The sequence below is a fragment of the Sebastes umbrosus genome, chromosome 11, assembly GCF_015220745.1.
Source record: "Sebastes umbrosus isolate fSebUmb1 chromosome 11, fSebUmb1.pri, whole genome shotgun sequence".
Taxonomy (NCBI): Eukaryota; Metazoa; Chordata; class Actinopteri; order Perciformes; family Sebastidae; genus Sebastes; species Sebastes umbrosus.
In genome coordinates, this window is record NC_051279.1 from 25,708,041 (window position 1) to 25,731,328 (window position 23,288).

Consider the following 23,288-nt stretch of genomic DNA (forward strand, 5'->3'; position numbering starts at 1 on the left):
TAATATCTACATTTTGTTATTTATAAAAAGGGATCTTGACATTTTTGCTTACAAAATAGGGCAGAAAAATACCAAAGCTCTATTACAAAAAAAGCGCTGTTTGGTGTAATACCTGAAGGACAGAGGAGATAAAGGTTAGAGCCCAAACATTTGCTTTTCCCTGCAGAGATTACAAGCCATCACCTCGTGTAGTTCATGGACATTAAGTAAAATAAAGACTGGAAATAAAAGATGAAATGATGGTAAAAGGTGGGGAGAGGAGCGGATGTTTCTCATTAGCACCGTTGGGTTCTGTAGTGACTAATTGCAGCCTAATCAAGAGTCAGAAGAGACGGGGCGGACTGAGTGGAAGTCAGACTTTTTCCCAGAGTTCTGTTGGTCACCCAGTTTATTCCACATTTCATCGATTAATTGCTGCGTTCAGGAAAAACATAAAATATTTTGGTTTGAAGTGAATTTAATCCTCTCACGGCGAAGCATGATTCAATCATCTGGGAGGAGAAAAAAAAGGAAGTATTTCCTCCTGTACGTGGGGACGAGGTGGAGCGTCAGGAGGACGGTTCGCTCCTCAGTCACTGCTGTCGTCTTCGTCGTCATCGTCCGACATGTTGTTGAACTTTGACCCCAGCCGGCTGATGGAGTCTGAGCGTGGCGCGACGCCTCCCGACATCAGCTGCACGTAGCAGTACTCGCAGACGCGAACGGGTTTGGACGACTGGCTGGGCAGGAGGTACTTCTTATCCGAGCACGGCCCGCACACCACGTAGCCACACTTCCTGCAGTGGTGCCGGCGGCTGACCGGCGTGAACTTCACCTTCTGGCAGCGCATGCACACCGTCGCCTCCGAATCGGGCACCCACACGGCGGCGTGCTCACCCGTCGGGGACTTGCCGCTCTTCTGCAGCAGGTCTCCCACACACTTCCCTATGTGGTTCATCCACTCAGACTTCTCGGTGGCAGTGGCGGCGTACACGGCGAAGGACTTGGTGGGCGTCTTGATGAGCCAGCCGTTGCGCAGGTCGCCTTCGTCCGGCACCGTGTCGATAGTGACGCTCTCCAGCGGGATGATGTGCTGCTTGTTGTACTTCTTCTTCTGGATGACGATGTTGCCGTAGACTAGGATGTCGTTGAAGAGGAAGAACTGGCGAGCTTTGGGCTTCTTGCGGCAAAGTTTGGTGAGGACGCCCTCGCCGATCAGCACGCGGCCGGGGATAGCCAGCGGCTGGCCCGCGGCACCAAAGCAGCCCTCTACCACCGCGATCCGCTTGGAGTTAGCCTCGCTGTTCGCTAGCCGGTCCACCATCTTCACCTCACCTGGAGGAAAACAGAAAAACATTCTTACCGACAGATTTTTATAAATTCATACTAAATACATCAGTTGTTTTCTTTCATACCCCGTCTGGAAGAAAGAATTAATGCATCTCTACCGTGGAAACTAGCAACAAAATGAGTCATGGTAATATTAATTTAAATAAGATTACATAGAACATGATCTGGATGTTTCTTTTCACATATTTTCATCACGAGTTGCTGCTGTGCAAATGAAAAACTCGAGACACCCTCCTGCTGTGTTGACAGTAAACTTGAGAGCAAGACAGATGTTTTCATATTTGTGATTTGACTGAATTACCAACCGTCTGAGTTCAAGGACCCATCACATGTGCCACATGATCTGATTTTACAGAACATGTCTGTGTGGTTCAGATTGGAACTGCAAAATGTGACTTCATGCAGAAATCTGCTGATTAGAAAACCTCTGATCTCTGTCATATGTTGTGTTTAAAAGAGCCACTTTTAGCTGCATGAAACACAAGCATGAAGCATCAGTTTTCATCATTTCTTTTCCAGTCCACCAGATGATTACGTAAATATACTGAATAAATACCTTACTTGAGAAAAGGAGTCAAATTCCATGTATAAATATTAGGGGTGTGACGTAATATCGTGCCACGAAATATCGCGATATAAAAACGTGACGATATGAATCGTCGAGACGAAAAACTGAATCGCGATATCAGGGCATAATAGATACTACGTACATATGGGCTCCGGGCAGCTGCAAACTCTTCCTGCTGCTCTGCAAGGCCTATGGAAGGACGCTGAGTATGCGTCATATCTTCGGGGTACAACACATGCGCAGTAAAATCTGGTCTGCCCTTGCCGAAATTGAACCAATTGCAACGCACGGCCGCAGCTTAAGTTACACTGCGCATGTGTCATACCCCGAGAGCCATGTCCGCCCGTGACCCAGCCTCCTTCAATAGGCCTTGCTGCTCTGGGTCGCAGCTCCACACACATCAACACACACACACAGCGCAGTCAGCCGCGGTGGAGACGAGTTGACAACTATGTATGTGCAATAAAACTTTGCAAGCGTAAAGCCAAGATACGTTATTACACCTGTTCAACAAGCATAAACACGATGAAACGGTTAAACATGAAGGAAAGCAACCTTTCAATCTGCTCTGTCCGCTGTCTGTCATCCACCGCCGCTGTTTACACAAGCAGAGCGTATCAGCTCGGCGGCTAACAGCTAACTGTAAACTTGTGTAAGTTATTTAGTTGAGTTGTGAATGACTTTAAATGACTAAAGCTGGCAGTAGGCTGTGTAGTCCAACTGTTTAGGTTAGTTTGTCATGTATCTTACTGGTAAACTGATCAGCTGGCTGAGACAAAGCAGCCCCCCCCCCCCCACCAGCCCTAACGTTACCTGATGAGTGACATCAGCAGAGGACAGGAGGAAGGACTGATACCATAAAAAATGGAACTATAGGGCAAACAACTGCATTGTTTTGCATTTTGTGTCTTTTGAATAAAAGGCTACTTTTTCAGTCACATATTTTCATCATTCAAGTTTTGCTAAAAATATTGTTATTATATTGTATCGTATCAAGATTGTGAACCCAATATCGTGTATCGTATCGAGTGGGTGATATGGATAAAATCCTCTATCATTGTATGTGTAATTTCATATATGAGGTAGTAACCACTGATGAATAACGTAACCAGACAGGAATGTATTGGTTAATCCAGCAAATGAAACTAGAGTTGTTCCGATACCAGTATCAGAAATGTGTCTGATACTGCCCACAATCAGTGAGTACCCCAGTCTATGCACTGAATGACTCCACTTCTGAAGCCTTCAATTCAATCATAAGACCAAAGTGCATACACCAAGAGGTTTCTCTTCTCTGCTGTGACCCTGATGGCAGCCGCTCGCAGTCTGCGCCCCCCTTCAGCTTTTCTTACAGCACAATGCAGGAGGTCAAAGGTCACTGATGATGGGAATGGAAATGTGCTGGCTCTCTCTGGCGAGTCCCGGGGGACGAGAACATAGTTGTGACCTCAGAGAGATGCTCACACGCATGATGATGATGTACATCCTGTAGAGTATAAACACTAGCACGAGCTGTACAGATACATACAACCATAAGAGTTAACTCTTTCATTCTCCTCTTTTATTTATGGAGGTGAAGCTCTTTTTTCACTCTGACTTGTGTTTTCAAATGTAAACGTAGTGAACTAAATATTTACCTTTTTAATAACTCACTCTGATACATTTCAACCACAAACGAGAGCCTAAAATATTACAAATAAACTCCTCTGGCAAAAGGTCAACAACAGCTGATCATTGTCAGAGGTGTGAATGTTTCGGTATCTCATGATTCAATTTAGATTCTTAGGGTTACGATTCGATGGAGTTATGGAGTTTTTATTCTGTTACACACAGTGACGTCACGCTCTACCGAGGCCACCGTCATATTTGCACCTCCATCTCCCCAAATGCCCGTATGTGTGTGTGAAAAAATATTTAAAAAAGTTATATCAACTGATAATAACGTAAACACAGAAAGGCAAAAGGTAACATTTATTCATGCTAAACTGGCACAAATAAACACTTTTTACTAGAGCTGACAAAATCGTTTTAATGCCACTAATTTCTTTAACGCATTAATGCAATCGAGCTTCCGGAGGTTGTAGTGGGCTCAGTTTTAAAGCTAGATTGAAGATACTGGTATCATATGAAACTAGAAGACCTAAGGAACCCATTGGTGTCATACTAGCTTGTCGGGAAGGAGGTTAAATAACGCTCCAAAATTGAGCAAACTTTTGGCGAGGAAGTAACCTTTGGGTTTAGCGGCAACCAAGCCCCCAGGAAGAGCGTCGGTCATCACCCCGACGTTCGTAGTGGTCAGACGGCGATACTGCAACTTCCGTGTCAGTCACGTGATGAATTGGGCCCAAAAATACTTTTTCCCATAGACTTACATTGGGAAAGCGACGTCTGTAACTTAGCGGATAATTTGTTTTGAGCTGAATCAACTCCCCAGTACGAACACCTAAACAGCCCTTATTTAAAACATATTTTTTTTAAGTTGTAAAACACACTAATAGCTGAAATCAGAGTTATTACCCTTCCTCTATTCATGTGAGGGAGACCCAGACCGAGGCCGAAGCGCAAGCCGTGACGACGGCATGACATTGGACCCCGTGACCAAGTCATGTGACCGAGTGGACGCAACTCCGCCAATCATCTCAGACGCTACTCCGCCAAGATCCGGATACTTTTCCAGACGGAAGTCGAGCCATTTAGGCTTCATGCGCCAATGAGCAACTCTCATAGGAATGAACGGGGCCCCGACTCCAACGCTGTATCCAGTTCTTTTAATACATCCATGGCGGCAACTAGCAAAAAGACGCTAAACTAAGATGGTGAACACGGTGACATTATACCTGCTAAACATCATGTTAGTATTGTCATTGTGAGCACGTTAGCATGCTGATGTTAGCCTTTAACTTAAAGCACCACCTCACAGAAGCGTGGCTGTCGGGTCTTATTTTTTAAATAATGAATCATTTGTTCCATTAAATGTCAGAAAATAGTAAAAAAAAAATCATTCATTCATATTCCCCAGAGCACAAAGTGATGTATTCAGACTGCTTGTTTTGCCTGAACAATGTTCTTAATAGCCTCATTTTCAACAGCCTGAAGAGATTCTCTTTACAAACAAAGAAAAGCAACAAATCCTCACATTTGAGAATATTTGGCACTTTTGCTTGACAAGTGACTTCAACAATAAATACATTATCAAAATTGTTGCAGATTCATTTTCTTTCAAGCAGCCAAATCAATTAATTTACCAATCTGTTTGTTTGTAAGTGTGTGGACTGCACTTGAATAAACCTCAGAACTAAACTACTGTAACAGTAACACAAAGAAAACAAAGTGTGGTCAGGGCTGAAACAATTCCTCAAGTAATTTGATTAAAAATATACTCGGTGTATGCCTGAACACCGTCTAACACCGATTACCACAGCAAGCCTATTGGTTTCTTGCCCTCTTCAAAATAAAACCACAGCTCTATAAACAATGCTAATTAGCCAGTAGATGCCGGTGCAGCCTGGTCCGGCCTCCCAAGTGATCTGCACACTAATAACCCGGAGAGAGCGAGCTGCTGCTGGAAGCTCTGCAGAGGACACAGAGGCTGCTGACATGTCAACCCTGTTAGCGAGGGCTCGCTGCCCACCGCCGAGGCAACCGGCCAACCAGCTCCCATAGGCAGACAGATGAGGGCACGAAGAGCAAAGGCTCCGCACAGAGTGCCATAAATACAGGCTGCAGGCTGCCAACCCAGTAATCATAACGAGACAGAGAGGGATAAAACACACTGAATATACAGAGAAAATACAAAATGAAGAAAAATGAGCTCTCTCTGCTCCGCTGTGACAAAATGTTTCAGAAAAGACAGGAAGAAAAAAAGAGAAATCTGACAGTTTATAGCCAATACGTAGATTCAATTTATAATAAATAATATTCATAAAACTGATTATTTTACCATCTTACGAGACACCTTCATCACCTTGAAATGAGAATAACTGACACATGGAGCTTGGGGCCCAAAAAAAAAAACAGATCTAAATTTGTTATTTAGATATGTAATTAGTAGGGATGGAGGAGGAAAAAATCAATAAAGCTAGAGTGAAAACTGGTATCATATGAAACTTAAAAACTTAAGGAATCCATTGGTACCAACCCTGTCAGCTTGTCAGGAAGGACACTGGGATAGGCTAGAAAAAACTGTTATGGCCATTTTCAAAGTGCTCCCTGACCTCTGACCTCAAGATATGTGAATGAAAACTCTGAGATGAACTCCAAGTGAAAACGTTGTCTTATTAGACAAAACAGATGTTGACAAATTGAATAATTTGCAGTTGAAAAAAGGTAATATATCGCAATATATCTTATCTCAATACTATGCAAAATGTTTAAAATCACTATAAGATCGTATCGTGGAGCCTCTGGTGATTCCCACTCCTAAAAATTAGGTCTGCAACTACCAATTATTTTCATTATTTCAGTTATTGAATTAATTGGTCTATAAACAGGTCAGAAAATAATGAAAATTACCCAAAAGTGCCCAAAGTGATGTCTTCAAATTGCTTATAATGTCCAACCAACATTCCAAAACATGTATATTACCATATGGACCAGTATGGAGGAAGGAACCTGCCAAAATAAAAAATAAATGACTCAATAAATAAATGAATAAATAAGTAATTTTATGTAGCAAAAAATAATATTAAAAATAAATCCCTTATTTATTTACTTTTCTGTTTAATTTTTCCTTTTATTTATGTATGTATTTATTTTTATTATTTATTTATTTATTTTTGCGTGTATTTTTAATTGATAAGCAGAAGCAGACACCGTTAGCTAGCCAGCTAGCATGTAGTCATGTACTCTGACCCCATGACTGAGTGACAGCCTCCTCATTTGCATAATGAGGCAGAAATGCACAAGAAATCTGTAAAGAAAAGAATACATAAATAAATAAGTTTTGGGAAATAAATAAGGGTGAAATGCAAAGATAAAATCATGCATAAATAAATAAATGCATAAATACACACATTTAAAAATAAATAAATAAATAATAATTAAAAAAAACCAACAGAAGAATAAAGAAAAATTAAACAGAAGAGTAAATAAATAAGGGAATTAATACAAAGATAAATAAAGAAGCTAATTTAAACTAATTAATTAAGAAATATAAATTGATGTCACATTTTATCAATTAATTAATGGCTACATTTAATGACATATTTATTTATTTACTTATTTGTTTATTCATTTTATATTTTGTCAGGTTCTGTCCTCTATAGACCAGGGGCATAAAGTGGGGGAGGCCCCTTCCCCACTTCCTACCCCTATACTTCCAGCGCCCTTGCTTGGACCACACCCATCTTCAAACACAACCTTCATTTTGATCTCAACTACACATCTGTAAAATTTTGTGATTGCATCTTCCACAATTGACATTATCACTGTGACTAAATCTGTCCACAGACCGACAGAAATGTAGAAATATAAACGCCTGGCAAAGCACTCTAAACCTCCCCTGTGGTAGTTCCTGCTACAGTCGGTGTCTCCAGGACCACATTTTACCATGATGACACACACAGACTCAGGGTGAAAACAATACCAGCCGGTAATAAAACAAAGAAAAGCAGTTATTGCAGATTTCTCTTACTTGAAAATTGTATTGAAATGAAAATATAAGCTGTATTCTGCCTTAATGCAGTCCACTGAGATGAATGTCAACAAAACAACATGGGTGGTACCCTCGGTATCACTATAACTGGTACTGGTTTGTGGTCTTCTGAGCCTATATTCAGTACATGTGGACTATGAGCGGGCGCTTTAAGTGGCATGTAATCATTTTCCGTTTCAGCAGGCCGTCTCACTTCACTGAAACTGAAGGAATGAAGTAATTCCAGAAGGACGAAGGTAGGAAGTCTGCTGACATGAGGCTGTGTGAGAAGGCCAATTTACAAACCTCACGAACATCTGACAGCATCTGCCGAGGTGAAATCTGTGGCATTAAATTACAGATGTGTAGTAATATAGCAGAGCTCAAAATACAGAAGATGGTGGTATATCAATCTTCTCATCTAACTCTCAGCAAGAAAGCCAAATAAGCACATTTCTCTAAAATGTTGAAATATTCTTTGATTGAGTCATCGTTTGGTCTATAAAATGTCAGCAGAATGTTCCCAGAGTTTATTGTGACGTTTTCAAATGATCTGTTTTTATCCGACCAGCAGCCCAAAACCTAAACCGATTCAGTTTACAATCATAGAAGAGTAGGAAACGCAGCAAATATTCACTTTGGAGAAGCTGGAACCACTTTAATTTGGGCTATTTTTGCTTAAGAAATGACTTAAAACAATAAATCAATGACCAAAATTGTAGCAGCAGATTAACTTTAAATCGACTAATTGTTGCAACCGAAAGCCGTTTACTGCAAGGTGATTGAAATGTGGATGTCCGTTCTGTGCATCTCATTTCTGTGTGTTTGGCACAGTTTAATTAAGTCTGCTGGTGTCCAGAGATGCTTCTCCATCTTAAAGTTAGTCTTAAAGCTTAAAGTTACTCTACAATACTCCTGTTGACTCAGCATAACACTGTATTTCAATAACACAAGAGGGTTTGCTACGTCATCCATGTTAATCATGAAATAGAAAGGATACTGAGACAAATTACTTACACACACACACCACCATCCCAATCATTATTTAAATTATGTTAATACATATCAAAGCAGCCTTGACTCTCTGATAATCAAGATTACGGACTCATTAAAAATATATTTCTGTTTCCCGCTGACAAAAACAGCTTCCAGCGTATTTACTACTCTCTTTAATCATGTTTAATTATCAAATGCATATGAAAAATCATAAATAAATGAAGCCATGTAAATACTGCCGCTGTTTTTTCCTCATCGAGCCCCTGATATATTTCTAACCTATCAGTTCTTGAGAAAGCAGCTTCTGGAAATGAATCGTTATCTCAAGATGAGAGGACAATTAAGTCTGATCTCAATGGGAGTTGAAATGCAGACAATATGACTCTTTGCCTCAATACTGCACTGTTTAATAGGGAGATACCTGTCTATTTAACGCCCCACTATGATCACCAGCTAGTCTCTAACTGGGTCGTTCTGCTGTTTGCTGCCGAGCAGGGAGTGAACAGTGGGTTTTTACAGCTTTTTCACCAAAAACGACGTCATGAGAGCGCTGAGAGTGAACCAGAAAAGTAAAGTTGTGGGTCAGACAGATAAACAATGAGCTGAAACTCACTATAAAGCTCCGTAAATCCAAGAGAAGCTGCAGATTCAGCTGATAATTCTCTGGAGGTTCATCACTACGAGCGACCTCTTTCACGTTGCCATTTAAAGGTGCAGTGTGTAGGATTTGGTGGCATCTAGCAGTGAGGTTGCAGATTGCAACCAACTTAATTCAATTTATTTTTCTATAGCGTCAAATCATAACAGAAGTTACCTCAAGACGCTTTTCAGTTTGATGCCCTAATCTGCTCCGTGCGTCAGCTAAAAAGTGAAAAGACATGTTGCTTGTTTGAAAAACTGGTCGCCCTGGCTCTATTTATGCGTAGTTTCGCGCACCTCCAATCTGTTTTCACTGGTCAAAATCTACGCCAACGGCTAATCAATATTGTGTTGCTCGTCGCGTCGCTCATAGTATATCTGGACAATTTCTCGTGCTCCATTTGCCAGAGTTAGCTCACTTGCTGTTTGTTAGGAAGAGGTGTGATGCGAAAACATGAATGTCCCTCTCCATATTTAGTGTAAAATTACATTATACGAAATTTTGCAGGAAATCAAGAAATTATTTGAATTATTAAAGATTTAACCAAACTATTACATTCATTATCAATTATTTTAGTAGATGTTTAGTCTATGCAATGTCAGAAAATAGTGAAAAATGCCTCTAACAATCACCCAGAGGCTAAGATGATATTTCAAATATCTTGTTTTGTCTGATTGATAATCCAAAACTCAAAGATATTTATGAAAAAAACAACACATTTAAGAAGCTGAATGTTGCTTGATAAGGATGTAAATGATTTATCAAATATAAATAGTAATGTATAGGTGATATATAGAAATTTGTGCACTGATTTGAAAGCTCAAACACAACCCAGTCTCATGCATTAGTATTCTTATACTGCAGATATTCAGCTGCTTTCATCCAGCAACAAGTGGCTCAAAATACGACCCTGACTCCATCCTGTACTACTGATAAGGATGAGCTGCACAGAACATAAGAGAGAAAGGCAGAAAATGAAAGGCTATTTTTACACATGGGTAGTTTTGGTAGTGCTCAGCAGGAGTTTGTGGTGTTGAATGCCAATGCGGTCCACGCGAGCGGCTGTGCTACCTTGGGTTACAGGAACAGCAGTGGCTTTAGATGAGCCCAATGATTAATTCATCAAGAGAGCTGTCCGCTCTCTCCTCTTACAAGGTCGGGTCATCTACTGCCAGGACTGAAAACCTTCCCCCCAAAAAAAGAAAGAACCGGTGGAAATAGGTGACTTTGTTCTCTGTAACAGGAGGGAAAAGATTTGGGGAGGGACATAATTAACCTGACTCAGTGAAAAAGGAAAGTAATTCAATCTTTGTGACTCTGTTCCTTTGAGTACAAGCTTTTATGAAAGTTGCTTAATTGAGTTTCTTAGGTAGCCGTGTGGATGCTTCACCTTCCTCAGGAGGGTTGCCAACTGTCAGTAAAAGGAGAAGAAAGTCTAATCCCAAAATTCACAAATCAATATTGTGTATTGTGAGTTAGTCAGTTAATTACAAACATACAAGTACGTGTAAAAAGTTTGGATGCCTATAACTGATATTCTATTTCAACCTTATCCTTTCTCAGCGTTAGTAGTAGAGCGCAAACTTTTGCAAAACCAAGATAGCTACGGCCAAAAATCAAGATGTCGACGGCTAAAATCCAAGCTGGCGACGGCCAAAAACCAAAAGGTAACAGCTTAAAACCAAGAGGGCTCGAGACTAACGGCGTCCCATCATCCCGGGGACGTTAGAAAATGTGTTTGGTATGCAGTAAACTCACTAGTGACGCATTTAGTCCCTGATAATGCTACATTGTGAACAACAAATCTGTGTTAAAATCGTCAGGATGAGAGTTAGTTAACGTTAGCTGTTAGCTCCATGCAGGACTGTGCTGCTAACTGCTAACATTAGCTCTCATCCTGCCAACTTCAACACAGGAGGTGCCATTGATTTACATCATGAGGCTCTATTCAGTCAAATTGGGCGAAGGGAAATTCTAACGTTATCATGATGTGTTCAAATGTAATCTTGTAAAATGTAGTTTTTGGTGAGAAACTTGAATAAATCCAGTTGTCTGAAGGAGACGTTTTCATAGCAATATACAATAGATAATAGAGAGGGAATTATGACCCGTTTAACTTCCTAACAAAAAACAGTATGCAACTGGTAATAAAGGAGTAGAGGTTGGAGTAAATGGGATTTATTGTTTTACTTTTGTTTTTTACCATGGTATTGAATTGGTATAAAAAATCGTGGAATTTCACTGGTATTAGTAGCGGCTACTAAATTTCTGGTATTGTGACATCCCTAGTGGGGAATATAGTTAAAGCATGATACAGCCCGATAATCACATCAGTCTAGTGTTGTACTGGTGATAAAAATGGAACAAGTCCGACACCGAAACAATAAATAAAAACCTGAAAGTATCAAACGTGAGTAAACCCATTGTGTCAAGTATAATCCAGCTGAACTTGGCACACATTAAGTTAACATTTCAGAGCTGAGCACAACAATTTTCCCTTTTGATTATTTTTTTTTCAGTTGCCATGAAAAGGTCTTAAGATTTTTGTGCCAAATAGTATGTGCCAAATAGAAAAGGACACTATCTTGACATCACAGGGGAAATGCCACAGACCGATTTAACCCAGAGGGACAGTTCAATCAGGAAAGTTTGTTTGGGTTAACAGAAAAGAGGTCTGACATATTTGTGAAAGGACACTTGTGAACCAGCTACTACTGCCTCTAAAGAAAAAGAGGACGTGGGGTTTTCAGTTCTTGTGGTACCACATTGGGAATGAAAGGAAGCGATGAGTCAGGCGCTAAAGGGAGAGAGTGATGATGACAAAGACGGGGAAGGAAAGAGAGAGAGCGTTTCTCTGGGCTGTAAACAACAAGGACACCCATTAATCCCGAGGGGGTGATGTGAGGGCAGATGCTGTCGAGGATGAGGCGGCGTCATTGTCTTCTCTGTTGGTGTTTCTGTGTCGAAGCTGCCTCGTGTTACAGATCGTAAAGCACCTTGCAGAGCAGGTTCAGATAATGTTAACCTGTTCACACCAACACAAAGACCCCGTTCACACCTGTTATTAACAAGGGCTCTGTATCTGGATACATCTGATCCATGGGCCACGGCCAAAAACCAAGATGGCGGCAGGCAAAAACCAAGATGGCGACAGGCAAAAACCAAGATGGTGATGGCCAAGAATTAAGAGGGCAACAGCTTCAAACCAACATGGCGATGTCCAAAAACCCAGATGGCAACACCTTAAAACCAAGATTTGGCCGGACAAAAACCAAGATGGCAACGGCCAAAAACCAAGATGGCGACAGCTTAAAACAAAGATGGTAATGGCCAAAAACCAATAGGGCGACGGCCAAAAAACCAAGATGGTGAAGGCTTAAAACCAAGTTGGCGATGCCCAAAAACCAATATGGCGACAGCTTTAAACCAAGATGTCGACTGCCAAAATGCCAAACTTGAGGCTTCAAAACAGTAGTCCACAAACCAATGGGTGACGTCATGGTGACTTGGTCCACTTCTTCTATACGGTCTATGTCCATGACAACTCCCCAAAAGTGAAGCCAAAACGGAGCCCACATTTTAAACATCACAGTCGATCATGTTCATTTAATTAAGGGAAAGCAAAATCGTGATCGCGATAAATATCCGATTAATTGTGCTGCCCTAGGAAGTGCCTCACACTTTGTCAAGTATTTTATAAATATTATATAAATATATTCATATACAGTCTGACTTAAATGAAACCGTCCTTTATAACAGAAGCTCTTACCAGCTTGTGGCTGACCTGAACATGGCGCCCTGCTGCAATGTGTAAACAACATCCTGTTGGTTTATACAGGATTACACAGCCACATGAACAGAGATAAATGGATTGGAGGTTAATCTATTGTGAGAGGTGATGGTATGTAAACTGAACCCACCTGTTATCTAACCTGGAATACTATTTAAAAAACAGATAACTGTGCCATTACACAACAAATGACACCAGAAACACCAAACAGGAAGTTTACTGCACTTGCACATTGTTCACTATTAGAGCTACTATTAGGATTACCAGCATTATATCTAGTGTGAATTACAATATGTGCAGCCTAGCAGTTACTGTGTCGGTGCACTTTGGTCACTCAGTAGAGATAACAGCTCTTATCATCTATCCAGTTTCAGATTGACTTTACCTTTTATAAACAGTGATTAACCTTTCCTCCTGCAGGCCAGCATGCACTGTTTAGTTTCCCAGTGTCTGGCTGGAAGCTGGTGGTATAATTTCACCACCCCGTATGGGAAAATGTCACGTAGCTCAAATCTTTAATTAACAAACATGTAATATGACTACTCTGCATTTCATAACTATAACGTGAGGGAAAGGTTCAATTACAGGATCTCAAGCTACAAGCAGCTCGGGGGAACTTCTGAGTCACACATCTAGACAAGATCTCACTGGAGAGGTCACGCAAACATGAGCAGAGATCCAATAACCAACGAGGTACTTTACACAGTGGTGGAAGAAGTACTCAGATCTTTTACTTAAGGACAAGTAGTAAAAGTAAAGTACTTATTATCAAAGCTGACTCAAAGTGAACTACCAGGTTACTTCTGTTATATCAGAAAAAAACCTGTGCAGCAAGGAGGAGCTACTGTACAAGACAGTGAAGTGTTTCTCTCCAGAGGAATGACTTCCTGCTGAAATCCAGTATTCTATTATGTAAGAGGAAGACGCTGCTGTGATTCCAAGATAATGAGACTTTAATAAATGCAACAATTAGTCGATTAGTCTGTCGACAAATTCTGCAAATATTTTCGTAGCTGATTAATCCTTTGTTATTTTTAAAACAAACTAAATATTTGCTAGTTCCTGCTTCTGAAATGTGAAAACTTGATGGTTTTCTTTGTCACATATTTGTTCACTGCACATGTTTGAGGTTTTGGACTGATGGGCAGACAAAACAAGCTATTGAGAATAGATCTTCTTGGGCCATTGGAAATTTGAACAGTTATTTTTATAGAGAAACAACAATTCCCTGATGAACCGATAATAAAAATGATTGTTAGCTGCAGCTAGAGGTGTAACAATACGTATAATCTTATTGAACCATTACGAGGCATTCGGTTCGGTCCGCGACATACTTTCTGTACGCCCTGTGACCCAAACCGCTGTTTATGTCTCCTACTCACACATGTGGAACTGAAATTCTGGAGATGCAGCACACCAGCTGTTGTCTGTCACCTGTAGCGGTCGGCTTTTAGCCGGGTTAATCAAGCTCAATGGACAGCACTTTGTGTTTTATTTCCTTTAACTCTGTTTTTTATAAGCTGCTGATAAACAAACTTTCCAGATAGATGAACTGAGAAGGACACAGGTTTGTTCCCCTTTGAAACTGTTCTGTTATCAAATCTTTAAGCACCTGTTTCCAGACTCTCCTCTGGTACGCAGGAACAGAGAAACTATTTTCTCAACTCGTCAATCACATGATCACTCTCAAGAGCTCTCAAAGAAGGAAGGAAATCAAAGGCTTTTTAACCGGTTTCAAACCACAGGGATATGGGTGTAATAATCAGGGTAATAACAGACCAAACCTCATGTTAAATAACAGCTCAGCTACACTGACACATCAATTTCCCCACGCTCCCTCTTATTCTGAAATATCAGGCTTGTGTGTGTAATATGGGCTGTACAAAGAGAATAATTGTTACCCAAGTTATATTACTGTAATAGACCCATTAAGATTGCAATATATCTTCCAAAGGAAATCCGCTCAAAACAAACAAGAAGACATTTATTTGACAAATATTTGCAAAGATTAAAGTACAATAAACATTTCTTAGAGGCTGAGAGCAAAAAGTCATAACTTATATGAGCACATAAAGCATTTGAGTCTTCGTTTTTAGCTCCTAGAAGCTAAGAAATGAGCAAATGACCTAAACATTTCTAGCAGTTCTTCCTTCTGACCTCAGCTGTCTTCAAACGCTGACCAGCTCAATGATTAAACTATTTTACTTTTAAAGGTCACACGCTGACGTCAGCAGAAATATGACTTCCAAAAGACACAGGGAAACTTTCAGAGTAAAAGTCACGTTTTTAAATTGGAGTAATTCTGACATCAGTTTTTACCCAACAAGATCAAAACTACGGTATCATTCAGAGCTTGTTTACAGCTTTAGCACTGACCAACAACCTCCTGGCTCAAAGCAAATTTCCTCGACATCCACACTTTCCTCTTCATGAATGAATGTAGATAAAAACTACACTCCAATAAAAACATTTAACTTCCTTTAAGCTGCAGACATTCAGCTCTATTCACAATTCCTGGTCATGGAGATTTATTTATGAATAATCACATATTTTAAGCATGTAATCCATATTTTAATGATGTGATCCATGTACAACAGACAATAATGCTGGTGTGCTGAAATAGAAAGACATTTGGGTTAAGTATAGGGCTCCATTAATTTGTCAATTATTAATCATTTAGTCTAAAACATTTCAGAAAAAGAAGAAAAATGGCCATCATCAAGATGACAAGGTGACGTTGTTGTCTGCGCAAAACGGGTTGGGAATCACCAGAGGCCCCACTCTTATTGTGATTTTAAACATTTTAAGATATGCGTAGTATTGCGATAAGATATATTGCGATTTATTACCTTTTTTCAACTGCAAATTATGCTGTTTGTCAACATCACAACAAGACACAGTTTTCACTCTGTATATCTCAGAGTTTTCATTCACATATCTTGAGGTCAAGGAACCCCTTTTAAAAATGGCCTCTACAGGAACTCATTCAGACCTGAAATCACATCTGTCTTCACTGTCAGCAGCCGGGAGGGTTTAATCAGTCAATACAGGTTCAAACAGATAAATTGTGAGTCAGCCAATCGAGCTAACTAATTAGCCCAGTACACGTTTAAACCTGCAGAGGATTCACAAGAAGAAGGACTTGATGCAATTTATCAGAAAACAGCAGCAGTAACCACAGAAATCTTTCTTTTTTTTCAGATTACCTGTCTCATGCACTACTGTCAGGATATGGTGACCGTTTTATAAAAAATAACATTTGTATCATATTTGCTCAAAGTTACCGACTTTAGCTTTAACTGTGACTGGAGGTTACCGACGACCCTGGACTTTATCCTGCGATATCTCAGTCAATTGTACCGCTACTGACAATTACTTTTCACCATTTTAAAGTCAAACATTTGGCAGGTTCCTGAAGTCACCCATAGCTTCTAAAGTCCATCAATAAGATTATTGAGGATACCTAATAATGGCACAAATGTGTTGAAATATGTAGAATTCAGTCTAAAAATCTACCATCATTAGTCAAGACTTAATCTCACAGTTCAAACACAGAGCCAAACATCCTGCAGCAGCCATATTTGAGTCTGAAAGGGGGCTCGCTGGCTCAGTGAGCAGTAAATAATAGACTGAAGAGTGTTCCTGGTCTGTGGTTTAAACACACACTAACAACCTGGAGTGGCACAACTTGTAGCTCAGTGTTGGTGTGTAGTAAAATAAAACGGGACGGACGGGATGGAGTTTGTGAGGAATGTGCTGTGAACAGGCCTCCATCTGTTCCCCTCATTCTGCTCAACTCATGTGTGCAGCAGATCAACCTTTGAGCCTTTCCAATGCAAATAAACCCAACAGGTAGCAGAGAGCTATGACTTGAGCTCTGACATTTTCCCTCCCTAGATGGTTCATTCAGGGTGTTTCTGCACGCACCATGAAAACAAATATTGTTTAAATCACTTCATCCCTGAAGCTCGCCCACTCTTACTCAATCCAAACAGCAGAGAAAACAAGTGGAGGCTACAGAGCCGGTCCTAAATGTGATACATAACTGAGAGGAGGCTGCAGCCAGAATGATAATATCAGAATATTAAAAAGAGTGTTCAGTGTTTTGTAGGGGTGTAACGATTCATCTACTACATCGATGTATTGATTTATATTCCTACGGTCCAACTACATCGATAGGTACTCGGCAAGTTGTTCTTCACTGGGGACGTATATCGATCTAAAATCGATTTGCAAGGTAAATAATCTATTGTATCGATACTAAGAATTTGCACCTTGTATTTAAGCATGATATCAATGTGCACACAGAATTAGCCTCACGCATCCAGCCGGAGAGCAGACAGTCCGCGAGGCAAATTATCAAGGTAGTAAAGTAAAAAACAAAACAGGAATTCAACTAAAGTTAGTCTAACGTAGTTTTAAAATGTTTTTCCAGATGTTTTCATGTATGAAAAGACCATAAATGAACACTGTAGGTGGACTACTTGATTACTATAAGAAAATTATTTAAACGCCGTTTGTATGGGAATGATTAGTGTCCCAAGCTTTTTGATCACTATGAGCTGTTGATCTCTGTATTATTGCTCTACCGTTTATAATGAAAATGAGGACAGAAGCAGCAGGTTAAACCACTGTTCATTTAACTTGAATAGAAGTTGGTTTATTATATTTTTTGTAAAATATTGTACTGCCTTGAATCTTGAGAACTGACTCAGCAGGTCCTGCAGTTGCACTCTTTATTATTTTCAAATAAAAGGTGTATGTATTTGCCATTAATCGATGGGTTTACTTATTTATATCCATAATTAATTTATCCCTGATTCCCTTACAAGAAAAACTTTGAGGAATCCTGAACTGCGCTGTCCAGTATCCAGCTATTTATTTCACAGTCACACTGATTAACTTTTTTCGCCAAACATTCACTGTATTGATTTCAAGTCATTGAATCGTATCGTATCGTATCGTATTGCCCTAGATGAGCCAAATATCGTTCTTGAATTGTATCGGAAGCACGGAAAGAGATAGGTATCGTGTCGTTGTAAAAACGTATCGTTACACCTCTAGTGAATCACTAAAACCTCCAGGGTTTAACACTTTTACATCTATTTTCTTCTGTACTTTCTCACCAGTAAAAACTGCTGATTGGAGAAACAGATTTTCATCTCTTCAGATGAGCAGCAGGCGAGCTAACAAGCTCCTGCTGTGCAATCAGACCATTAAAAATATTGCAAAATGAAACCCTTGCTGTTAACAGACCATCCAACAACTCTTCACACTTTTTTAAAAACATGTTTCCACTTCCAGTTAAGGAAATAATGTCAGGGTGTTATGACTCGACACTCCGTACTACTAGCTGCTCTCAATCTGAAGAATCTAGAAAAAGTGAACTTTTGTGCACTTAAAATGACTTTGGATTACATTTTAGATGCAAGATAGAAGTGCCTCATCAATACTAATGACTAGTGACAGAAATGTAAAACACTCACATGAGAAAAACAAAGAAGTGAAACTCTGACTTACTATGAAACAAGTGTTGTTAAATAAGTGTTGAGTAATGGGGAGAGTGGCCAGATACCGAAATGAGAAGTGCTGATGTTAAATGTAGACACTGACTACACACTACTGTCCTTATTAGGCCTGTTTCTTTACTGCTCTATCAGCGTTATATTATCACAATTATATTCAAAGCATTAAATGGCATGATGATAATAACTTTGATAACTTGTTTCCAGCTGAAATTAATAACTATCAGGGGTGGGAAAAAAATTAATTCAAATATGTATTGCGATTTTTTTTATACACAATTTTGAAATCGATTTTTTAATGCCAGAATCGATATATTTGCTTCATTTGAGTTAGGGATGCACCGATACCGATGCCAGTATCGGGTATCGGGTCCGATACTGTGCTCAAGGCTGTATACTGTGCTCAGGATTGATTGGATTATTTTAACCAGAAGTATAAAACATTATATGTCTCAAATAAACTAAAAAGAAAATACCACTAATTTGTGAGGGAAATGTCTTTGTTCTTTGATTTTTGGGTTGCTGGAAAACAATGTTATAAATAATTCCTGACAATGACTGATATATTTGACTTCAGGACATCTCTGACTACATACATTCTGAAAATCAAACATTTTTACTGTATTAATTTAGATATTTTCCAAAGTAAAATTCCCTAGAAGTGTATGATTCAACTTTTTCCCATGGTCTAGTAAAGTTAACATAAACCACAATAAATCGCAATATTGAGTCGCAATACATGTCGAAACTTGCAAATTTCCCCACTGTGGGACTAATAAAGGAATATCTTATCTGATCTTCACCCAAGTATTGTGATGGTATCGAATCAGGAGATAGGTGTCCCAGCCCTAGTAGTTTATAGTATTTAGTATCCGTTTAGCACCGTTTACTCCTGTAATTGTATAGAGATAATAAAGCCTAAGTAGCTTAATGTTGATGTCTTTTGTTTCCCCTTCTACAGAACCACACCTAAGCACAATTAGTATATTAGTGATAATACATCTGTATATTTTAGTTCACAACAAAACCCCCAAAAGATATCCCTGCCTCCCTTGTCCTGACTAGACAACCCATATCTCTGACTACACAGAGCTCCATTACATTAACTATTATCCTTGTTTACCTGTGAACTACCTGATGTGTCACAGAGGAGGTAACCTGCTCTTCTTATGCTTCTAATCTGCATCCATTTATAAACGGAGACATATTGGATTATGTGCTGGGTGTTGGATTACAGGGGAACCCAGACCAGACATCCTGTAGTTGATTTCCCTCGGCCTCACCCTCTTTAGCTCTGGCAGAACTAGTTTAACAGCCCACAAAGAGGAGAAAGACACCTCTGTTGACTTTCCAGGAAAACTCACGCTCTCATCCAAGAGCTGATTAATCACAGTGATCGGCGGATTAACGGCAAATAGGGTGTGTCGTGATTTAATCTGGCCCGGGACTGGAAATGGAAAGTGACAGTTTCCTTCCTTCTAAGTCACTAACCAGAGGTTTCCTGTTAGTTCGACCTTCTTTATTTACATCTGACTAAGCAGGTGGTAACTTTGGGCCATCCTCCTACTTTCAGTCCTCTACAAAGTGAGAAGACCAGCTGCTGAGTACAAAACCACATTTTCCCCACAAAAATTTCTCACTGAGTTCAAATATTTCAACTTCCACAAATACGCAAATGATGCAAATTTCATGTGTTTGCGTTGCGTCATTCACGTTGCGTGTATTCGCCGCTTTGCATTGACTTTGTATGTGATCCTGCGCGCCAAAGGTTCGCTTTGTTCCTGCTGTGAACACACCATAAGACTGAGTTTTACAGCTGCACAATTAATTGAAATTTTATCGAAAGGAAATCGCAATATTTGTTAAAGGTGAAATGTACAAATGGTAAAATACCATTTTAAATTAAATATTGTGGTGCTACAGAGACATCCTGGCCTACACATGATATTTTACAGACTTAAGAAAACATCTTTGATGGTACAGATCCCTGCAAAAATCACACCACAATCATTTTAATATGTTTTTCAATGAAAATGAGATAAAACAATTACAATAGAATATAAAAAATATACTGTAAAATACTATTAAAACATAAAAAGATACTATAAAATAAAATAGAAAAATTATAATAAAATGTAAAAAAGATACCATAAAATACTATAGAAAAATTACAATAATATATAAAAACACTATAAAACACTATAACAAACATGTACAATATAACTGTAATACTGTATGTACAATATTGTTGTAATATCTTTGTGTTTTTGGACTACTGGTCAAACAAAATAAGACATTTGAAGACGTCACTTTCGACTCTTTAAAATTGCAATAGATAGTATTCAGTATTTTCTGATGTTTTTTGACTAAATGATTAATCAATTAATTGGTTAAGTAATCATCCAATTAATGGATAATAAAAAAAAAAGTCAGTACTTGCAGCCCTAACAGATAAATCTACAAACAAGTGCAAAAGATTATAAATTCCTTTCTTAAACTAAGAAGCAAGTTATTGGATATAAATGGATAATAAGCTTAAAACCCAGCAGGGCAAACTACATGAATGAAACTTGACCTTAAATACCAGTCATGAGAGAAGTCAACTGAAAATCTTTAGACTCAAGCAAAGCAGGCAACACCAGGCAAACTTCCCTTTTTGTGGTGGAACAGTTTCACCAGCAGACAAGATCACACATTCACTTCCACCAGGACCTCTGACAGATGATAGGTTACCTGTACAGCGAGGTACAGGTGGGTGGAGGACAGCCTCTCACTTTCTACAACCATCAGCTACTGTGAGTAGTATTAAATCCAGCTAACGTTGTAGAAGCTGCTCTGGATAAATGGAGAGTTTAAAGTCCTGCTATAAATAAATAAACCACTTTATCACACTGTGTCAACTCCAGAGAGGCACGTAAAGTCACCACATGTTAATGTCTACTTATATATACAGTCAGACTTACTGTCAACTTTAATTATAGAAAGTTCCCTCAATGACTTTCCCAAGTTAGAGCCCAAAGTTTGGTGTCAGTTAGCCGAGTTAGCACACAAGTTAGCATCCGAAACACACTTTCAACTACTTGTGTCGAAGTAAACTCAACTCTTCTGCTTTGTTTTTTACACCAAACACATCCACGTGTCTTTATGTCAAAGTTTACACCTTTACGGAAGTGTAAAGAGGAGCTTTCACTGCGCTGACTGAGCCAGTTAGCGTCTGTTAGCATGAATGGAGAAAAGTAGCCGACACTCAGCAGGGCTGAGCTTTAGCTTTAGCTTTAGCATCACGCAACTTTTACATGAGGACAAACTACATACCCGGACGGCTCCTCTCGTAGTTTGGTAACTTTGACAGTGACTTTTAGCTCAGTTGTATCCAGATAGAGTCAGTGAAGCAGTGCCTCCCCCTCAGAGCCCTCACAGACCGCTGAGTCCGCAGACAGCGACCGCAGCTGGAAACTCCGACCGCCGCTGCTCCGAAAATACAACAACAATATGGCAGCGGAGCGCCGCGCCGCGTTCACTGACACCCAGGACAGTCAGGACATATTACACACACATACTAGTACATGCTGTTCAGTCCAGCAAATAGCAAACCAGTGCTTTAGGTATTCAGATCCTGTACTTAAATAAACATCATAATATGACTTATAAAGGTAAAAATTAAACATAGTACACAATAGTTCTGTTATTTCTTTACTAGTATTTACATACTAGTAAATGCTGTTCAGTCCAGCAAATATCAAACCATTACTTTTTTCCACACATATTTATTTATTATTTTAATACATTTTGAACTTTTAAGTATTCAGATCCTTTACTTAAATAAACATAATAATATGACTTATAAATGTAAAAATAAACATAGTACACAATAGTTCTGTTATTTTTTTTTATTTATCTGTGTTCAGCTGCTGGTCAGACAAAATAAAACATTTGAAGACATCACTTTGGATTGATAGTATTCAATAGATAGTATTCAGTATTTTCTGATGTTTTAATTGACTAAATGATTAATCAATTAATTGGTTAAGCAATCATCCAATTAATGGATAATATCAAACCATTACTTTTTTCACACACACTTATTTATAATTTTTTATTTAATGCATTTTTAACTTTTAAGTATTCAGATCCTTTACTTAAATAAACATCATAATATGACTTATAAAGGTAAAAATAAACATAGTACACAATAGTTCTATGTTATTTTTTTATCTATCTGTGTTCAGCTTTGTTGTCCTTGTTGTAGCTGTATGTCTATCTCTATTTGAGATATAAATAAAAATAAAGAAATAAATAAGGGTGAAATACAAATGCATAAATACATAAATAGATACATAGATTTAAAAATATATATAAAATAAATAAAAAATACATGTTTATTGTCACGCCGGTTATACAAGTACAATCGTGTGAAATGCTTTTTGCTGGGAAGCTCCATTAAAAATAATACGTTTTTATTACAATTATAAAAGGAAATACTTTGTACAAGACATATTAAGAACATAAACAGTATATACATTATAATTTATATGATTGAGAAGTGTCATATGAATTATCTATTTAAAAGTCTGATGGCCTGGGGGGAAAAAAATGTTCCTCAGTCTGCTGGTGAGAGTCCTGGGGGTCCTGTATCTTCTACCAGAGGGCAAGAGGGAAAACAGGTTGTTGTGTGTTGTGCTGTGTGGTGTCTTTAATGACCCTCAGTGACTTCCTGAGGCACCTCTAGATGAACAGCTCCTGCAGGCTGGGCAGCTCGCACCCGGTGATGTGTTGGGCCATTGTTGTCCTTGCTGTAGCTGTATGTC

General features: G+C 39.1%; 1 protein-coding gene across 1 annotated transcript; it reads right to left on the bottom strand.

The window, feature by feature from the left end:
• plekhf2 (pleckstrin homology domain containing, family F (with FYVE domain) member 2) lies at positions 1-21,993 on the bottom strand. The gene is made up of 2 exons (XM_037783692.1): positions 21,796-21,993; positions 1-1,314 (listed from the first exon to the last, which is right to left on the bottom strand). Exon 2 carries the CDS (start codon positions 1,301-1,303, stop codon positions 569-571), a length of 735 nt encoding a protein of 244 aa, XP_037639620.1. The 5' UTR covers positions 1,304-1,314; positions 21,796-21,993; the 3' UTR covers positions 1-568.
• Positions 21,994-23,288: the final 1,295 nt, after the last annotated feature.

Bases quoted from the DNA above. Each gene is read 5' to 3' on its own strand.
- plekhf2 (XM_037783692.1), bottom strand. From the start codon at position 1,303: ATGGTGGACCGGCTAGCGAACAGCGAGGCTAACTCCAAGCGGATCGCG.